This window comes from Tigriopus californicus, chromosome 5 (genome assembly GCF_007210705.1).
Source record: "Tigriopus californicus strain San Diego chromosome 5, Tcal_SD_v2.1, whole genome shotgun sequence".
In the NCBI taxonomy this organism is placed as follows: domain Eukaryota; kingdom Metazoa; phylum Arthropoda; class Copepoda; order Harpacticoida; family Harpacticidae; genus Tigriopus; species Tigriopus californicus.
In genome coordinates this window covers 8,527,679-8,548,323 of record NC_081444.1, presented here as the reverse complement: position 1 = coordinate 8,548,323, position 20,645 = coordinate 8,527,679, and the positions used below count along the sequence as shown (strand labels likewise).

At 40.7% G+C, this 20,645-nt stretch overlaps 2 protein-coding genes across 4 annotated transcripts in view; one reads left to right on the top strand and one right to left on the bottom strand.

Annotated features, from left to right (window-relative positions):
- LOC131881048 (transmembrane protein 26-like) overlaps window positions 1-6,157 on the bottom strand; it is a 28,411-nt gene extending 22,254 nt beyond the window's left edge. For both annotated transcript variants that reach the window (XM_059227805.1, XM_059227804.1), the window contains exons 1-4: window positions 5,929-6,157; window positions 5,181-5,310; window positions 4,821-5,114; window positions 4,651-4,757 (exon numbers count right to left, since the gene is read on the bottom strand). In XM_059227805.1, the coding sequence (XP_059083788.1) occupies window positions 4,651-4,757; window positions 4,821-5,114; window positions 5,181-5,310; window positions 5,929-6,155 (758 nt within the window). In that variant the 5' untranslated portion in view covers window positions 6,156-6,157. The remainder of the gene's footprint in view (window positions 1-4,650; window positions 4,758-4,820; window positions 5,115-5,180; window positions 5,311-5,928) is intronic.
- An 8,213-nt stretch (window positions 6,158-14,370) lies between these two features.
- On the top strand, window positions 14,371-18,898 carry LOC131880955 (synaptic vesicular amine transporter-like). 2 transcript variants are annotated; one of them, XM_059227688.1, is made up of 10 exons: window positions 14,371-14,501; window positions 15,983-16,152; window positions 16,243-16,501; window positions 16,565-16,623; window positions 16,696-16,779; window positions 17,061-17,243; window positions 17,313-17,414; window positions 17,493-17,719; window positions 17,963-18,295; window positions 18,383-18,898. In XM_059227688.1, exons 2-10 carry the CDS (start codon window positions 16,017-16,019, stop codon window positions 18,443-18,445), a joined length of 1,446 nt encoding a protein of 481 aa, XP_059083671.1. In that variant the 5' UTR covers window positions 14,371-14,501; window positions 15,983-16,016; the 3' UTR covers window positions 18,446-18,898. The 2 variants fall into 2 exon arrangements, with proteins under 2 accessions (XP_059083671.1, XP_059083670.1); XM_059227687.1 differs by lacking the exon at window positions 14,371-14,501 and adding an exon at window positions 14,594-14,670.
- The last annotated feature ends 1,747 nt before the right edge of the window (window positions 18,899-20,645 follow it).

Below are 20,645 nucleotides of genomic sequence, written 5' to 3'. Positions count from 1 at the left end.
CCAAAGTGATGAGCAAACGCCTCAAGTGTGCGCACTGGCACCAGCATTCAACCCATACGTTTACCAAATCAGACCAAGACCCAAGCAGGTCTCTCTAGTGGAGGTCGAAGTGATCGTCGGGGGTAAAGCTATTACCGCTATTGCAGATACGGGGGCTCAAGTCAACGTGCTGCCCGTTTCACAACTGACACGAGAACTCCGGGCTAACATCACCCCAGCTTCTACCACAATACAACCTTACTTGGCACCATATTACCATTAATTTTACACCCAAGACAAATAAAATTTCACAAATCTATAACCTCGATACCAATAAAACAGGGCCATGGGACCCCCGTTTGGATAAAAAATACCAAGCCATATTCCAAGGCGTCGGTAACCTGAAGAGCCACTCAGTGACCCTTCACCTGAGGCCCAGGGCAGTCCCGACAATCAGTCCCACCAAATCCTTCCCGTATTGTCTCGAACCACGAATCATGTCAGCCCTTCAAGAAATGCTTCAAGAAGACGTGATTGAACCACATGACGGACCTGTGGAATGGATTTCTAATCTGGTCCCTGCACCAAAAGAGGATGGTGGCATAAGACTGACCGTCGATCTAAGGAGTGTGAAACGGGCTCTGATCAACACTCATGTGCCCATACCAACCGTTGAATCAATCAAGAACAAGATTTGTGGAGCACAAGTCTTTAGTAAATTGGACTTCAAGCAGTCTTTTCATCAGATTTCTCTTGACACGGCATCACGACCACTTACAACATTCAGGGCAGGCCCAAAACTGTATCGCTACCGCAGAATGACCATGGGACTGAAACCAGCCTCAGGCGAGTTCATTAGAGCTTGCAGCCAAACGTTTGGAGACATCGAGTTTGTTCATACAATTCATGATGATGTCATAATAGCGGCGCCGAGCCTGCAACAACATGACGTCGCACTTACAAAATTCCTAGACAGGGTACTTCACGTTGGCATGACCCTTAACCCAAGAAAATGCACTTTTCGGGTGGGGGAGGTCAAATTTTGGGGAATGATGGTTTCCAAGGGGGGAGTATCTCCAGATCCCGAAAAAATCAGTGCCCTTAAAAATGCCCCAGTTCCTAGAAACAAGGACGAGGTCCAATCATTCTTGGCAATGGCTCGAGCCAATGCAGAGTTCATCCCATTTATAGCCCGACAGACACCACTACTTCGGGATCTAGCAACACCAAGAACACATTTCCAATGGACTCCATCACATCAACGAGAATTCGAGCAACTGCGCGAAGCCTTGGCCAAGGACGCACTGTTGGCCTTCTTTGAACCAAAATTACCGGGGGTAATTTTTGTGGATGCTCATATTGAAGGACTTGGGGCCATACTTATGCAGAACCACACAACCAACACAAGAGGGGATAAGTCCCACGAAAAGACTAACCATCTACACCCTATATCAATTGCTTCCAGATCGACATCAAAAATCGAAAAAAGATACCGCCAAATTGACCTGGAGGGTCTGGCCATAGATTTTGGACTACGCCGTTTTCGAGCATTCATTGTGGGGCACAATGACGTGACTGTTATTACAGACCATAAGCCTCTTGTCCCTATCTTCTCCGACACCAGATTAGGAAGTGCACGCACAGACAGAATAAAACTCCGACACCAAGATATCAACTACAAAATTACATACCAATCCGGGTTCAAGAATCCGGCGGACTTCTTTTCACGACACGCCCCTCCGTTTGACTCCCTCCCTGCAGATTTACAGAATGAGGCTCATGAAACGGAAAAGCTGCTCTTCAATTTGCAAATACGGGACATTGGCGGAGCTCTTACCGCATCAGAGGTCTCAAAGCGTGGACAAAAAGACTCGGAATACCGGAGACTAACAAAAGCAGTCGCATCAGGAACAATACCAACAAGCAAGGACACACTAGCACCATACAAAAACATATGGGAAGAGCTCACTCTTTCACCTGGCGGCCTGGTATTGAGGGGCATAAGAATAGTGCTTCCTAAAGCCCTTTACGCTCACGCCGTCGCCCTTGCCCATGGCACTGCCCATCTTGGTACCTCCGCAACAAAAAGGAGACTCCGATCATCTGTCTGGTTTCCTGGACTAGACAGGCAGGTTGAGAACCATGTGGCTTTGTGTGACCATTGTCAACGAAACAAAACTACAAAACAAAAAGGCTTAATCCAATCTCTGTTAGTCCCACCGCACCCATGGCATACACTGTCCATTGACCTATTTGGCCCCATTCCCGATGGACGACATGTCTTGGTTGTCAGGTGCGATCTCTCACGATTTGTGGAGGCAGTGGTGATCAGGTCAACAAACGCAGAAAACGTACTACCCGCAATGGGGAGAATATTTGCGACATACGGTCTCCCTCACACACTGCGATCAGACAATGGTCCCCCTTTTAACTCAGGGGCATTTGCAAACTTTTGTGAACAAAAAGGGATTCAGGTAATCAAAACGCCTCCATACCATCCTCAAGCAAACCCAGCCGAATGTGCTATGAAGGCAGTGGCACAAGCATTGAAAGAGGCAAAGTCTAGTGGAGTCCGTGTTGAGGACGCCTTGGCAAATGCCATGATGGATATTCGCACAACACCACACCCATCCACAGGGGTATCCCCAACTACGCTCATACTTCCACATTTCAGGGGCGCACTCCCCAACCCGCCACTCCCACAAATGCCGGGAATCGAAGAAATCCGCAGCAAGGGCCAGGAAATAAAGTTCAAGCGCATGGACTCGGTCAACAACTCAAGATGGCGACGCCAAGCCCCTCTTATTCAGGGACAAAAGGTCCTGGTCCTGGGGTCAAATGTAACATCCAAATTGCACAGTCCCTATAAGGAGGAACTCTTCATCATCACGAGGACCAAGGGGTTCACATATGACCTTTTAGGGATGACTAGCCGCACAAACCTCCGACGCCACCATGATAGCGTAAAAATTTACATAGAGCGTGATGGTGTTCCATGGACAGTGGAGGAGCCAGACCCCCTTGATCCAAACGGTACGGGTTTCATTCCAGTCCCTCTTCACAAAGGACGAGAACGACCCCAGATGCTTGCGAGATCGCAGGGGGAAATTACAAACGGAACCAGGGTGCACGAGACAAGAACACACAATAATGGGCAACGTTTGCCTGAGGCTTCATTTGGGACGGAGGCGGACCCCGGCAAAGAACCCAATAATGGCCAGACAATCAGCTTAGAAACAGGTGGCACCCCTGCTGCAGGGTTGGTTCTGGCAGTTCCATGGTTCTGGACATGGTTGGGCCTCCTGGACAGGGTGAGCTTGAAAGCCTGGAACAGGATGACAGTGAGACGTCTGACCAACTCCAAGGCGGTATGGCCTGTGGTGTAAAGAGATCAAAAAAGGAAGACAAGGAAGGGCGGAATCCACGACTTGATCAGGTGTGGTTGCCCCACCAGCTTGGCCCGGCGCTCATCCAGATACAACAACAACAACAACGGCGATCCTCTTCAAGGATCAGGAAACCGCCAAAACGCTTCCAACCGTGAATGTGGGTTCTGGGCGTCACCATAATGTTATGTTGAAAGTAAGATACTCTTGTACTATCGGAACTATTGAAATCAGAGGTTCGGAGTAATAGACCAGGTGGGCTGCCGGTCTGATTTCACGATGTACGACCAACAACACACATCGGTGAACAAAACCATAAGAGGGACTCGCACCAACGCATTTTAAGACTACCAAGCCAACACGCCTTAAACTCAATTGGGGGTAATACATTAACAGATTAACATTCCCAACAAAACCCTTATTATGTAATATATATATTTAGGTTTGCCTTTACCAAGCGTACTACTTTATTACACATGGTTGGCTGATAGAAGACGCCAATGATGGTGAAGCCTTGGGCATCCAGGGCTATGTGATTAGGAGAGGGCGAGAGAAGGGTGGGGTCAAAGTGTTTGGTAATATAGAGCTCCAACCCACCACTGGGCCGACCACGCCCAGCGGGCTTCCTGGCATGAAGTACAAAGCTCTGTTTGCCAGGAAAGCAACTCTAGTGTTTCTCCTTGGTGTCCTACGTCTCGGATAAGAAGGTGAAGGCGTGTCCTTGGATCTTGTCGAGACACCGTCCCGCTCCAACCACTCGCAGCATGTTCGCCCGTCCATGACAGTTCAGGTAGCAGGCCGACACCGGTTAATTCCCTCCTCTCTGCTTGATGATCCGCTGTTGCCGCCGATGCTGGTTCCTCGGGATACCGAGTTGTTCAATCCGACCTAGAAAAGAGCGATCACTATGGCCATTGAGGGGGGGAAGGGAAGGAAGGGAGGATAGGGAAGAGGAAGAGGGTTGGAGGGCTAAAAGGTCCCGTCTTGAAAAAGACGTGGGCCGGGGGATATGGGAAGAGGAAGGATGGGAAGGGGAGGTGCACTGAACCGGGCATATCACAGGTTCATTGGGGGCCACTGTTCGAGGGCGTTGCCCCACGCACTGGCATCACAGTTGGTACTATGTCATCAACTTAAAACCATTAAAGACTAATATTCAAGTCGGAGGGGTAAAAAAGCACATCCGCCATTCAGGGCGTCAGTTGACCGAATAAAAACACATTTAGTACATTTATTGTACTATTTCATTAGATTTTCGCATTCCTGAAAAAAGACATTGGGTTACCTTGTGCGTCCGTCTCTTTGGTCACTGCCGAGAACCAAACAAAACTGGAGAAGGCTCAAAGACCAAACACCAAGGATTGCAAATGTGAGTGCTGGTTCCAACATAACCTGGGAAAAAAAGGTTTTCTGTTCAATAAAAAAATCAGCTCCACATCATCTATTTTGAATTACGCGAGTCTCTCGAAAAGCTTCAAAAACTTCGACGATGTCCGCAGCCATACCAATAAAGACCAACATCATTTGCGAGAATTGATCTCGGGACAAGCGACCTTTGGGTAGGAGCCAACGTCCCCAAATTAGTACAACCAGCACCACTTGTTCCAATATTCTTGTCCATTGTTCTGGTTTTAATTGGGTATTGAAACCAAAACCAGGGATTTCGTTTTCTGGCACAATGGTTGGATTGGCTTGTTCGGGATTATTTCTGCAACTTTCGTGGGCCTCTTTGATATCTTCTTCGCTTATCTAAAATAAAAGCCAAATTGAATCTTGATACACGCTCACTGCACACAAACTCCGTTTGTTGCCAACCTGCATTATGTCTGAGACAACACTTTGCAGTTTATTATTTTTTGGCATTTCTTGAACTGCAGTAAGATACTGACAGAGGAGCTGCTTTCGGTTGGTCCTCAGCTCTAAAATCCATATCGATGGTATTATGCTGAAACAGTCGGGACATATTTTTGCTGCATCACTTATTTTTTTCCCATATACCTTATTTTGAGGAGATAAAATTGTATCTTGAAAACAAGCAAAAGACACCCCATTCAAGATTAATGAAGTTTAGTCCAAGCTTTTCGAGCTAATATAAAATGTGGTAAAAATTGAAAGGAAATTCATTCATCAGCACTAAAACGGTAAAAACGATTTTATCTCTCATTCTCTTATTTACAAATCTTGAGAAAATTAATACTAAAGACATATACAAATTCTGTTAGAATGATGGCTGTTAAATTGATCAAAACGAACGTATTTTTAGTAATCAAAAAGAACGCATGAAAAGCTTTAATTTCTATTGACCGGCAATATTTACTGGCATGTGAAAAAATCCATGGCTTGGAACCCCGCATTGAAAGCTATTATGATGATAATGAAAAAACATTTATATACTCGTTGAACTTCCCCGAATACAAAGCCGTCCTTCAGAATCGTCTCTTCTACAAGTTTTGCCACACATTTTGACATTTATGGCGAAAATTTCACATTCAAATTTGGTTTGCAAGGCACCAAATTACGAACAATTAGCCATTTGATAAGATTTTGATTTTCTATGACTCACCAAGAAAGGTATATTAGGACACTAGGACAGAGCCATGCCAGTTCCTCGCCTTTTCTGTAGCATAAAGCATGGAAACCTTCCACCATTAATATCATTATGATAGCAATTCCTACCCTCCAATACCAATCACTTTTTTCCTGCTCAACTACCCTCCAAACTGTAATCCATGAGTGACTGGCAAATAAAAGCCTTGCCAATGCAGCTTTGATGATTGTCACACACGACATTTTCAACTGAGGAAAGGAGAAGCATCATCTCGTCTCATTCAGCTCATCTCACCAAGGATTCCTATCAATGTGGACTTCTAACCTATTACAAGAAAGTAGTCAAAACTTTTTGCCTTTGCCCCTTGTTTCTGCGTTTTTGCAACCTTTCAAATCGGAAATCATGAAATGAAAAAATATTTTGGGCCCGAAAGTTACTACTTCGGAAACCATGGCATCTATTGGCTACACTTTTGATTTCAACTGAAAAAGGTGTAAAACTGAATTAAATCACCTGACAAAAATAATTGGGTTATAATCAGGGCTGCCCCAAAATGCAAATACCTTTTTTCAACTTATAAACATTATTTGCATTTTGCGCATTTTGCATATTTTTGCATTTTTCACCTTTTTGGCTCAAAATTCGAGCTTTTGCAAATGATTTTCCCCTTTTCTTGAAAATATGGAAAATATGATCAAGATTTTTCAGTACATGGCCAAAGTATCTAGTGATAGATAGGTCTATTTCCGTTCCTATGTTATGCTTACTCGCAAGCACAACACTGTTGATGCACAACTCAAGCGCAAATGTTTTACCATGACGCAAGTTGCTTCTGAGGAAAGCAATTACAGTATCAAGAGTTTTTTTGGTAACCTGACATGCCTTAATCTTTTTTTGGCAAGAAAGTAAGAAGTTAGCCTGCTATAATCACACAGTAGAGTAGAATGCTTATAGTACATCCTAGTTTGATATGCTCTTGAGAGTTAGCTTAAAATGGCATTTTGTTGTTGCATTGTTTTGCTTCTGTCTCTTTTAAAAAGAGCAACTCCCTCTAATATTCGTAGGCAATACGTAGGCATTGTTGATCTGGTTGCATCTTTCAAGTCAGACTTCGACAAATTTTTAGATAGCATTCCAGATCAACCCTACATTCAAGGACTAGCTCGGTCTGCCAACTCAGATTCGTTGGCAGACCAAATATCATATAAAGATTGAAAGGTAATAAAAAGACGAATTATAACTTTTATTTTAATAGTACTGGGAATTACACTCCCTCTAGCGGTTAAAAAAGCCCTTGAAACAAAAACAAAAAACTATGAATTGGAGCTATCTGCATTTTTAGCTCATTACTTTAGCTTTTGTTATTTTTTGTATATTTTGCTTACTTTATTTGCATTATTTGGACAGCCTGGTTACACCATTCAATGCTCAAACAAAGCTAAATACATCACTTTTCGAAGAGGCACAACGGTGCATCTTATCCCATGTCTGATCTCATCTAAAGCCACCATGACCTTTGGTTGAACTTTACGGGAATCTGAATAAGCCAAACCTAAACCCTAAGAGTTTAAGTGGCTGCGAGTGGGAGTAGATGAAGAAACTAGGGCAGATGATCAGTTTTCAAAATTTGAAAAAGTTTGTGTTCTTAATTTCATACCTGGATCATTTAAGTCAGGTCCTTCGATAAAGAGTCATTCATTTCGAAAGAAACCACCAAGAAACTTAAGTCTTTTCTTTACACACATCCGGTACTTCTGGATCTTGTGTTGACAATGTCAGAGTACTCCAAACACTAGCAATAACGCATACAACAGAGGGCAAATCCGTAGAAAAAGTGTCTAGTCCAGCATTTACCAGTTCCAATCGTGATATAAACAGTTTGAAAGTATAGTAAACAACGGCACGGTGTAGGTATCTTTTTCCAATAACATTGAGCGGAATATCAGAAAACATGATCAACACCCTAAAGCCTTTCAGCCATTAGAATTTCATAACCCTCGTCTATACAGTCCCATTGTGAGGATATCTTAACACTGAAACAGTCAGTGAACATTTGTTGGCATCGGTGAGATAAATTTAGGATGGAAACGCAATGAATTACTTCCGATTAAAATCCAAAGTAATCTTGCGGAACAAGCACATGCCTTGTGGATTGCTTGTTTTGTTCTTGCAAAGCCAAGAACAAATTATCTTTGATTAAGCATTTTGACTTCAAATTTGGGACTGCATTTGCTTTAAAAAGCTGAACACGACGGAGATTTTTTATGTGAAAAATTGTCATAGCTTTAGTAATATTGTGGTTACCTAGAGCTTCCCAGCAACTATTTATTGGTAATTTCCTTCTTCCGCATTTGTAGAATTACTCAGATATCAAAAACTGAATTGAGATGTATGAAGGTATTATAAGCTGGAGTCCTGATCAGCCACGGTACAAATTAATCTTATCATCGTCATTCAACGTCAAGTTTTACGATAACGATTTTCTTTTAGTTGGTATGTGCTTGTTTCAAACAAACAAACGAAACAAAATTGTTGAGGAGAAAAACATGCTTTTTGGGCATAACACACGAACCATGTCGAAAATAAATTCGGGCATTAGCAGAACAAATCATGCATTCGATTGATTGCCCTTGTTTAACAACGCATCTCGAAAGTGCAACAAAATGTATCCGAAATTGTAACCCAATGATCAGGCATTCGGAATTTCGTTTCAATCTCCCAACTATGTGCTTGAATGTGGGCGACATGATAGCACCTTTACGTAATCGGGGTAATTCCGACACCTCTGGAGGTCAGCTTGAAGCGAAGCTTGTTCCTTGCGTATCAGTTAAGTGTTTCCATCACATGGATGAAAATTGCAAATTGAGTCCCATCATAACCCCGTCAACGTTTCGTTCTTACAAAGCGGTCAGACATTGATTCTCCTCCAGAAGAGCATAGAACCGCCAAAACGGACATTTCCCTTCGTTTTCTAGATATTTCAGTTCATCAGCTGTTCTACTACAATTAAAAGGAAGTTTTTCATCTGCCAAACTCATTCAAAGAGTGAATGAGACACATGAGGACGGAAATCTTCATGTCATGAAGAACATGCGGTGAAGCTTAGACATTGATTTGGCAGATTGGCATATCAAAAACTTTGGAATCAACCCTCGGCAAAAACAGAAAGTGGATGACAGTCAATCCCATAGTTAGGCAACACATCCAACACCAACAGGGCCGTTAGGGTTGTTGGGGCCGTCACCCGCTCTTTGAATTAACTGGGACTCTCCAAGCAAGCGACTACAATGAAGTGCCATCCAAAAGACTGCATGGCACATTGAGCATTGATTTTTGTTCTGAAAGGCAGGCAAGGCCTCTGCTCTGTTGGCAATCCAAGAGGATCTCATGAAGAGTGAGCGGCCCAAAAATAATGGACGGAAAGAATGAAGAACCGATATGCAATAACTCTTTCCAGCCAGACCTCTGAACAACCGGAATGTATAGCATTAATATGGAAGTGATTGGGAAGAAGCAGCCAGAAAAGCCTTTGAACCCTTCAGTCTTTAAGCCCCACTGACTGGGTTATGTGGCAATTAAACCACGAACTTCGAAAGATGTCGACTGCAAACAAAAGCAAAAATTTCATATCTCCTAAATCGTTTATTATTCCAAATTAGCACTTCACACGACCACAAAATCTTTTTGAATAGATGGAGCCCAAAACTATGCTTAGGAAACTCAGGAAATATACACTTAGTAAGAAGTAAATAAGTTAAAAAAACAAGTAAATAATAAAAAGTGACCTGCCTGTGAATGAAGAGATCTACGTTTCTTATTTTATTACTTTGATTCGAAAAGTGGCTCGGAGTTGGTACGACCAAGAGTAGGCCAATTTGGCGGGAAGCTCGTTCACATTCTATACTTCTTTGAGTTCGTGATTACCAATTACGCATCAAGTACATTGTGTCGCAGTTGGCAAATTCACCAAATGGACATCTATCTGTAATCACGAAAGCGCTTCTAAACATTGAATTTCGCTCTTTTTAGTGTAGAAAGGGTGTTATAATTTTGGATTGGACACATTATGATTCATTTAAAAACAGTGTCAGTGTCATGGCCAATTCGGCTTACAAAAATGTGATTTCTTTTCATATAGCCAAGCACACTCCACGTTGGCTGATTACCAATGAACGAGATGGATATTGGATACACAAAACGATCCCTAAATTGAAAAAAAAATATCTAATCAGATATTCCACTTTTTTCCTCTGCTAGAATCATTTTTCCGGTTTTACTTTCGATCCACATCACTAAAGCATATTTCTCATCCAAAAGGCGGTTTTTGTGAGCTTTGACTTTCTTTGCCTTGAGTGGTAACTCGTTAGTTTGAAAGATATCATGTTGAGCGCTTTTATCGATGTTAGCGATCATCTTGGTCTCTTTGTTAACCTTGGTAAAAGACGAATCGAACGCCCTGCTGTTCATTTACCCCTACGGCGAATGACAGGGGGAAAACAACATCAAATCTTTGCGGAAAACCCTCCAGGGAATACAATGGCACTTACCACAAAATGACGTTGAAAAATCTTTTGAAGAATTCATATCCAAAGTTGAGCAACCTTTCATGTTTCTTGTCCACCCCAAAAACCTCGACCAAATAAGTCGACTCAAAAAATACAGCCCTGGATAACAAACGGCCTTTTGAAGTCTCGAAAAAAGAAGCGAAAGTTGCTTTCCATGTACCAGAAATTTCCAAGTAAAGAGAACAAATGTAATTTTAGTAGATACTTCAACATTTACAACAAACTTGTTAAACGTGCCAAAGAGCATTATTGGCGAAATTATTTTGAAGAGAACGTCACAAATTCTAAAAAAGAGGCAAAAAAATGTTAGGATACGATCCCAAACAAAGTAAAACGATAGGCATGCTAAAAATAGATGATCAAGAGGTGACTGAAAAACAAGAGATTGCAAATTCATTTAATAATCATTTTTCCCAAGTAGGAGCAAGCTGTTGCCGTTTCATCCCCTCATCTTCAACCCCCAGAATGTATTATTTTAAGTTAGTTACTCGACTGGAAGTTTTAAAAATTATCGACAAATTACCTAAAAAACATAGTAACGGAATCGATGGCATATCCAATATGGTTTTGAAAGGCATCAAACGAGAAATTGCGGGTCCTTTTGCTCGGGTTATCACGTCTTCGTTAATTAGCGGATTTATTCCCTCGAGATGGAAATCAGCCAGATGTTAGGCGTGTTTGAACCCAATTAAGTTCAAACTCCTCTCCCGCCATGTCCCCAGCTTGGAGGAGGATGACACCAGTCTCACGGTTTTTGATCTGGACAGGAACATATAAGTCACAATCACAGAAAACCGGTTTCATTTTGAAGTGAAGTCATAGTTTTCTATTGATATAGAGGAACATGATGTTGCAAGACAGCATAATGCCGATAGCCGTGTTTAAAAATTTGGGCCAATATTTTTGTAACACGCGGAATTTGGTACTCAAAAATCTGAAATGAAAGTGCGTTGCTTGCAAAGCTATATTAAATTTTGGCCGAAGTTGGTATTGATTTCTATTCAGTGTGGTCAAGAGATGGTAAAGTTAAGATTTGTTTCCATTTTTCTTCAACGTTAGACCTGTGGCAATGATACAATTCAAAAAGTAACGATTTCTCCTTAGTTTTATGTTCTAAGTTAGAAATGGGAGTCCACAGGGGGAGGGTAGCCTGGAGAAAAAAGAGAGAGCTGAGGTAATGCGTTTGTTAGCTTGCTTGCCTGTCTTCATGTTGTGTGAACCATGCAAGAAGGACTCTAACTAGTTGTAGAATGTTTGGTAGCTTGTCCCTGGATTCAAGAATTCATGGTTTGAAACTCCTAGCCAGAGTGTTAGATGTCAAGGCAAAAATACGGAGGTAAAAAACATCCTCCGTAGTTAGATTATTGCATGGGGGTGTCAATTTAATTGGAGATCATTCCAACTGTCGGATACCTTGGTACGCTTTGATCTCATTAAGAAACGGGACTAAAACGGTGATTTGGGCCTTACCTTGGATCGGTTTTCACCCGCCATCCTTTCAAAGAGGCTACCGCTGATCATTTCCTGCCATTACGCTCCAGTTTTCACTTATTGAACTGTTAATAATTCCAGATTATTGACATTGGAATTAAAGGATCGTGCAAAAGTAATTAAAACACCTTTCACTCACTGCCAAGGAGTGCTTGGATGTTTCTGGCAACCACTAACATCAAATATATTTTGGAACTTTACACAAATTCTTCTCACTCGTAATTTTTATTCACGCCAGTCAGAGTTCTTTGTTCTTCCTTTTGGTATCAGCCGTTTAGCTCAACCTCAACTTGGACAACTGAAAATTTGAACCACGGAAAAAAAATGGGCGACGAGAATTCTTCTATTTGCATCCCCTAGCTACAGCCTAAAACTTGTCATGTTCGTCCCTATAATTTTGAATGTCTATGGCGAGTAAATCTGCGTGGCCTGGAAAGCGTGACTAAGATTTTTTTCAATTTTTGATCGGGAGGTTCAGTTCAAAAGTTTCTAAATTTTCCGTTACACTATTGAGGTACATTTGGCGGCGTCAAATATGTCCAGTTTACCGTTGTCCATGATTATTGTTATTTTTGTTTATCTTCACTACTTCCATTAACTTTCAAAATGTTGAAAATCATGTCAGACCATTTCAATGAACACTTGATCAAATCAAATTTGCTCATAACTAAATGAAAATTTACTTGCTAAATGTACATTGCGACCGGACTCGAGTCTTCAAGAAATGAGTCGAGTCCGGACTCGTCAAAGACATTATTCATTTATTTCTATAAATTTCGTCAGAAAACCGGTTTTCGTCCTCATGAATTGACCATGTAAGGAAGAAGATCTTGAATGATGTTTTTGTTAGCCTTGTTTAGCTGAATAAAACCAAGATGAGCTTTTTTGTTTGAGTCCTCTGCGAGTCCAATAAAAAGTCAAAAATCAAAGGAATCGCCCCAAGACTAACCGATATCGTGTGCCTGCACACAAGTCTATCTACCAAAGGCACCCATGTAAAAAAATAAATATTAAAAGCCTCAGGGGAAAGGAAATTGACCCGGCAATTAGCAAAAGAATATTTAGGATTTAAACATGAAGTATCATTTGTAGTGAGAATTTTCATGCAATTTTGGAAATGAAGGACATTGTGATGAATCCCTTCAAAAACTTTTTAAAAAATTAATTGCAGAGAGTGGCATAACATCCACTTGGATAACTAACCGAATATTACAAAGTGATATGACGTAACAGACGGGCAAATTACAAAGCTGATCACAGAAAAAGTATTGATTTAACAATTTCTTCACTACAGTAGATGTATTCCGTCACGGTGCATGCAAAGATGAGCTGGTCTTTTTTACAAATGAAAAGGTCAAATCCAATCTCTTAAGACCACGAGGAGGGGTTGTGATTTACTATGGAGGAGTGCTGAATTCAATTCATTAACTGTTCATGATTCTGAAAACCTTGCTTTGCGAAATTTGTTTCTCCTTGTCAAGAAAATTTAAACCAGAAGAGAAATGCCAAAAAAGAAGGTCTAGGCTCAAGATGTTGGTAAAAGAAACCAGTCCCGACAAATTCTGAAAAGCTGGGTGCAAGATTAGAGCCTGGACTCATCCAAGCACCAGCATTTGAGACCACTTGAAAATCTCTTTTGGACACTCTGATGTCTGTGGCAGTAGGACCCGTTGAAAAGTCGCTAAATCTGTTGCAACCTTTGTTAACCAGAAAACGACTTTTGAGCCTCCCGATTATTATCGGCTAGAAAGAGTTCGCAAATTCTTCTTTATCCCTAATAAGTAATAACTCCACTACATTTATGCTTCATTGCTAAAAATACTCTTCAAATACTTTTAAACATTGATCACCGATCTATACGGTAGGTAAAGAGGAAAACTAAATGTACCAAATTTTGGTTCTAATGCTTATAGCGAAAGAAAAAAGAAAACTGCTGGAAATGAATAGGCTAAAAATGAAATCTACTTTTGTTCCGAAAGACTTCCGTTCGATCAAAACTTTGACTGATCTTGTCTCTGCCGATGTCAACGTCCGTATTCATAGGAAATCATGGCATGTAAGTCATTATTGGCATTATTAAAGACCATGCTACGTTGAGCACGAGTTTTTTGCCTTTTATACTATCAGATGTAAATTTTCGTATGCTTGAGTCAAAAGCGTAGCGATGATTAGTTAATCTTACTTAAAGTAGCCCTCTTGTTTAATGCGTAACATGTAAATACTGCTGGTATATTTCATTAGCCCCCTGCTCTTCATGTGAAGCTTGCTAAATTCTAAGCCCTTATAATGACTAGTAACAAAAATGACCGTCGAACCATTGTGCAATTTTAGTTGTAATAAGAGTGGACAACTGTTGCTTCGGCAAAAATGGCTTTCTCAATATCAAAACATGAACCGAAGCCCCTCCTACGATTGTTCAGGGTGACTTTTAACAGCATTTTGACCACTGTTGGGGGGAACCCCCATTGGGGTTCATACACCTCAACTGCATTCATCAATCACAGCATAGCTCGGGGTGGCTATTCAATTTGGGTAAGTTGAAACGTCACTTTTGAGGGTCATTTCTAGGGAGAATGGAAAACCTTCTTTTGAAACTTATTCCCGGCCCAGTTTCAGAAACTACATTGACTATTTTTTCCCTCCAAAAATGTATCACAATGTTTTGCCTGTTTTCATCGTCCCTCCGTTATGAGAGCCTTAGGTGAAGCTTTTCTATTGGGTAAACTTTATTTCTTTTGCTGATTTTAAGCCCATAAATGCTTGATATTGTATAATTCATAAATGTACGAGTACGCTATCTCGTTCAAGACCAATATTCTCTTCCGAGAGCCTATACAGTAACGTTTTGAAGCCAGTTGAACCTGTCGTAAAGAAATAATTCAAATGATACATCAGGAAACTGCTGGGGATTACATTCCCATGAGGAATAAAAAAAAGTCCATCAAAAAGAAGTAAAAAATCGAACTGAAGTAACAGGGCAGGTTTTTGTTCTCTTTGAAAGAACAAAATCTAGAAAATGATCGTAATAATTCAAACGAATAAGCATCTTCATTGCTTGAACTGACTTGACTGATACTGATAAAATAAATCAGAAACGTAGGCACAATTCAAATTATTATTTCATTATCCTACTACTATAAAGTACACATATCAGTTTTTTTGATAAAGTGTCACGCTTTAGCTTTTTGACGAATCCGAACTCAATGGCCATGATGGGCGGGAGTATCATAACCGGGTGAATGTACCTGAATATCCCACACATCCAAATGCGCTGGAGTCTGGATCAATTTGAGAGCGTAGAAGACACAGCTTTTGCGGAAGGTTCTGCCTCTTTTCATAAGAATGTGCTTTGAGCCACCACGGAAAATTTCACCTATAACCCTGCCGGTTGGCCTTTATTTTTCACACGATTGATTTTGAAATTCAGCAGTCTCTCAAACTAATGATACAAATAAGAAGAGGGCCCCTCTAGCACCCTCGATGCATTTATCATGGCCTTCTTCAAGTGACTGATCGAACCCTGTGAGGTGGGGACGGTTGTTGGAACGTTCATAGATCTCAAGGCATCCTTTGCCAAGCCAACGTTTTGAAGAAGAAGTGTTGTCATGGAAATGATATCTTTGACGTTGTCTAAATTCATTATGACTCTTCAGGTCCATAGATAAATAACCAAACAACCAAAGAAGATTTCACATGCCCCAGATTTCATTCCCGGGCGAAGATAAACTTAATGAATTTACTTAACAAGTAAATCTGAACTAGCATGCGAAGTATAAGCAATAATAACATTTAACAAAAACCAATTTTTCAATTCGAATATTTACTTTGAGTAGTATGTTTAAAGTCGGAACCAAACAAGTTTGAAATTCATTTTTCCTAAGAGTACATGCTTTTACACCAATTTCAACTGATCGTTCAGCGTATACAACAAGATGGAGACCTTCTTCTTGCCAATTTCTATTCAGTAGTTCAGCCATTGCACATTGCACACTGATTTTAATTTTCTTTTCCAGACAAGAGCTTGCAATCAGTATAATTATTGCCAAAATGGGTGCAGCCCAAGATTATATTCACCAAACGAGGATCGGGGCTTACTTTTATAAAGCAAGGGAATCGAGGAGGCTAGTACTGCTGATTGTGGCCATTGCTCTTCTTTTGGATAATATGCTCCTCACCGTTGTTGGTAAGTGCATGTCTCTGAACTGATGGAGCTGTATCAGAACACATTTTGGACGAGTCTCATCCTTTCCATCTTTATTCTTTTCCACTGAAGTTCCAATCATACCAGAGTTTCTATATAACGTTCGACATCCAGAACATTCTGCAACGCCAATTCAGCAGACTACCACCCCATGGGCGCATACTGGAGCTTCTCACAACTCTACCGAGTTGACTCCATCTGATGTAGACTACCAATCATGGAAAAAGCATCAAGAGCTTGTGAAGGAAAATGTGGAGGTTGGAATCATGTTTGCCTCAAAGGCTATTGTGCAATTGATAACCAACCCGTTTGTTGTGCCCTTTACTAACAAGTAAGCCCGTGTCGGTTGGATGCAAAGTGTTGGAACTGTGTTTAAACTCCATGTTCTCTTTAGAGTCGGCTATAGCATTCCCATGTTCTGTGGATTTGTCATCATGTTCTTTTCAACGATAAGTACGTGTGTAGTGTGTTTGGAGCAATACAGGATAGGTGGATGGAGTTACATTAACCCAATTATCTTTCCAGTTTTTGCATTTAGCAGAAGCTACATGGTATTGTTTCTTGCTCGTGCATTGCAAGGTATTGGGTCATCATGTTCCAGCGTTGCAGGTATGTTTATTGGATAATATAGAATAAAAAAAGTAGCAATCTTTTGAAACCAATCAATCTCTTTCATACTTCACTAAAATTGATTTGAAATTCCGATGCATGCATGTCAACCACCAATTCTTTTGTTTTGAACCAAACCTTTCCTACAATGGATTTATGCAAATGTAAAACTAGCCCAGCCAGCCAAGACTGGGCTGAAGTTGCCAAGTCAATACACTTCAATAGTGTAATCAATGATTTTTTTTTCTTTATAAGTAATGGTGAATGCAATCACTTTCCAGGGATGGGTATGTTGGCAGATCGTTATCCAGATGACAAGGAAAGGGGGAACGCGATGGGAATAGCCCTGGGGGGATTGGCTCTAGGGGTATTGATTGGTCCACCATTTGGTGGATTTATGTACCAATTCGTTGGAAAATCTGCTCCCTTCCTAATCTTGGCTTGTCTCGCTCTAATGGATGGTTGTAAGTAGATATCGTTTTTCCACGAGCATTCCATCGCACATGCCGAGATTTGATGCAATGGTGTTTTAGGCCTGCAGCTCCTCATACTTCAACCAGGCGTCACTGTACCGACAGAAGACGCAACAAGTTTGAAAACGCTGATTAGCGATCCATACATTCTGATTGCATCAGGTAAGCGGATGTTTCCATCTGGTGTTAAGTGTCACTATAACGAATTGCAATTTGGCAATCATTCATTTCATGTCGTAGGTGCCATCACATTTGCCAACATGGGCATCGCAATGCTTGAGCCTTCTCTTCCACTCTTTATGATGGATAGAATGGACGCCGAAAAGTGGCAACTCGGAGCTGCCTTCCTCCCCGCATCCATTTCCTATTTGATTGGTACTAATTTGTTCGGTCCGCTGGGTCACAAAATGGGTAGATGGTTAGCCTCGTTGGTGGGCCTCTCTGTCATTGGGTTAGCTTTGATATTGGTAAGGGTAGAAGACACTCGCTCTATTCCAGTGTCCCATGACAGCTGTGCTCAAAATCATACATTATAAATGCTATGCTAGTTCTTGGAGTGGACTCACTCAACTTGGCTGTGATTACTTGGGGTGGTGTCACAACCTCCTTGAGTGAGTGAACTCTGGGGGCCATCAACATCATACAACGAATGTGTTTGTTGCTCCCAAATATGTGAGAACGTTCGAAATCAAGTATGATCTTCTACATAGATTCCGTTTGCCTCGACTCCCAATCATCTGGTGATACCAATGGCTGGCCTTGGGTTTGGAATTGGCATGGTGGATTCAAGTATGATGCCTGAACTGGCAAACCTGGTTGATTTAAGACACTCGTCTTCGTACGGAGGAGTTTACGCTATTGGTGACATTGCATTTTGTCTCGGTTTTGCGATTGGGCCTGCCCTTAGTGGCAACCTTGTCAAAGCCATCGGTTTCAAAGCTATGCTAACTGGTATTGGAGTTGTGTGTTTTCTCTATGGACCTTTGTTAATACTGTTGAAGAATCCACCTCCCAAGACCGAACAAGAGAAGCAAGAAGCAAAGGTGAGAATCATGATTAATAACCATTCATATTTGGTCCAAATTATACTACATACATGGCTCATTTGTTCCGTTGTTCATACATTTCAGCATCTAGTGTTTGACAGTGAAAAAACTTCGGTGAAATATGCAGATTTGGACGATCAGTACTAGGCATAGAATCAAGCAGACCTAGCCCCTATTTCTTTTGGATGGGTATTGATAACATTGCGGCAAAAACATTGAATGATTTAAATTTTTATTAATTGTCAAGAAAACCATGATTTCTATGTTCTAGTAGTTCTGTCTCATTCATGCCAATGTCAGTGTTTCCGAAATAATATAACTTTAAGGCCGTAAAGTAGTAACAATGTTTAAAAATATTTCATGTAACTTTCCTTATTAGAGCCAGTAAGTTCAGAAGTCTGATGCCTAAAAGTCACGAATTGTTAACATTTGAATTACTGAATATATTTACAATTGTTGAATAAATTATCTTCGCTCAGATTTCGCATTCACTAAAATTGTACCAAGTACTTGTAAAATGCTATCAATGGAAGCTCTTGATTGCTACTCATGTTAAGTGCTAAAATATATGTTCAATGAAAAATAAATAACTGTGCCATACCGGTCTCTTTTTTGGTTTTGCCAACTCCAATCTCCTAAACTTCGTAGAACACAGATTGTCTGGTTTCTTGCGAGAGTCAGATGGCATGTCTCTAGCTATCATTAAATCATCAAATTATGAAGGTAAAGGCATTCACCAGGTTTCGTTCATGAAAGATTTAAGTGTAATCCTCTAAGATAATGGAAAATTCGATGATCATATCCCGTTGAAAGTTGGCAAAGCTTTTCAAATGTGTGGTTGGATATACCGCACGTTTAAGTCGAGAGATAGTATTACCAGTCGATTGTTCAGCAGGATTGCAAAAGATCGAGGAAGTCCAAAGATGTTTCACCAGGAACATCTAAGGTATGAGAGAGCTCTCGTATTGGGAGAAGCCAAAAAGGTTGGGCTGGGCAGTATTCAAAGAAGGTACGAAAGGTGTCTGATACTGGACGTTTTTAAAAACATTCATGAGCTTTGTCCCAACCCAGGTTTTAGGGTCAATTGCAGTGACCGCAGAGGCTTAACATGCGTCTTTAGAGCACCTCCAAGCCTCCTAAAATCCAGGCTAGTAAGAAAGATGAAGTCCAACTCTCTCCTTTCTCGGGCTCCTTCATTGTTCAATTGGCTACCCTCAAATATTCGTAGGGAATATGTAGGAATTGGTTGATCCAGTAGCAGGATTTAAGTCAGACTTAGACAAATTTTTGATCAAATTGCCTGATTAACCTTACATTGAAGGCCTAGCCAGATCCGTCAACTCTAACTCGTTGGTAGATCAAATATGATATGAATCAAAGTAAAATCAAATAAAATCAATAACTTTTTCCGTCTTGAACGGCTGGGGATCCCATTTCCAGTAGCGGTAAGGAAGTTCGCAAAAAAAAGATAATTACATCTTGACATAATTGTTGCATTTCAATACTCAAGGGAGTCATGTTTTGCATCTTTTGCCCTGGGAAATTCAGCTCAACCAACAGTGCGGCAATTTTTGTTGCAATATTGATCTTAGCACCTGGTGAAACTTTGCTATTTAATCCAAAAGCGATGATTTTGGACGTCGTTCATGACAAATATTTTGAAATTTTAATAAATATTTTTAGCCTATTCTTCGATACTTTTCTGTAATATTTTGCCTTTTGGGGTTGGGATTCAACATTATCTAAATATTTCTCCTCTTAAACTTAAATGTTTTCGGAGTCTCTGCTTATCATTTTATTACATGTTTCAAATGTGGAACTATGAAATATTATCCTTTTGTAAGAATGGTGGAATACATGTTGATTGCTTAATACAGTAAGCATGAGGCATTGGTATTTAATTTTCCCTAGTTATGACTTTATTAATGTAAGTCCTCTAATCTTTCTTTCTTTGTTTCTGAAATTTTAAGGTTCTTGATTTGTGTTGGATGCCACACAATTGTCAAGATTACTCTTAAGATAGTAGTTCGATTTACTCCTGGTACTTTTAACGTTCGTTGACTCCACTAGAGAATTCTGAAAGAAACCGTTTTCAAAACAAACTTGCATGCATTTAGTTTATCCTGAAATTTCGGATTGTGTTCGGCCTCAATCGAATCACAACTCTTTCCGAATTTTCCATTCATTCCGCCAATCCGAATCTGCTCGGGTTCGGATCAGATACACAGCTCTAATATGAAGACTGTTTCTTGAAAAGAGCCAGCGGAAACCAAAGAAACGTTGGCTTCCATGGTGAAAAATTGACCATGAAAAAACAAATGAATGATTGAAATATTAAGGGATCTAG

Excerpts from the sequence above, each read along its gene's own strand:
- LOC131880955 (XM_059227687.1), top strand. The coding sequence starts at position 14,627 with ATGTTTTGCCTGTTTTCATCGTCCCTCCGTTATGAGAGCCTTAG. Across the intron at positions 16,153-16,242 it reads TATGCTCCTCACCGTTGTTG|TTCCAATCATACCAGAGTTT; the intron begins GTAAGTGCATGT and ends TTTCCACTGAAG. Across the intron at positions 17,415-17,492 it reads ATACATTCTGATTGCATCAG|GTGCCATCACATTTGCCAAC; the intron begins GTAAGCGGATGT and ends TTCATGTCGTAG.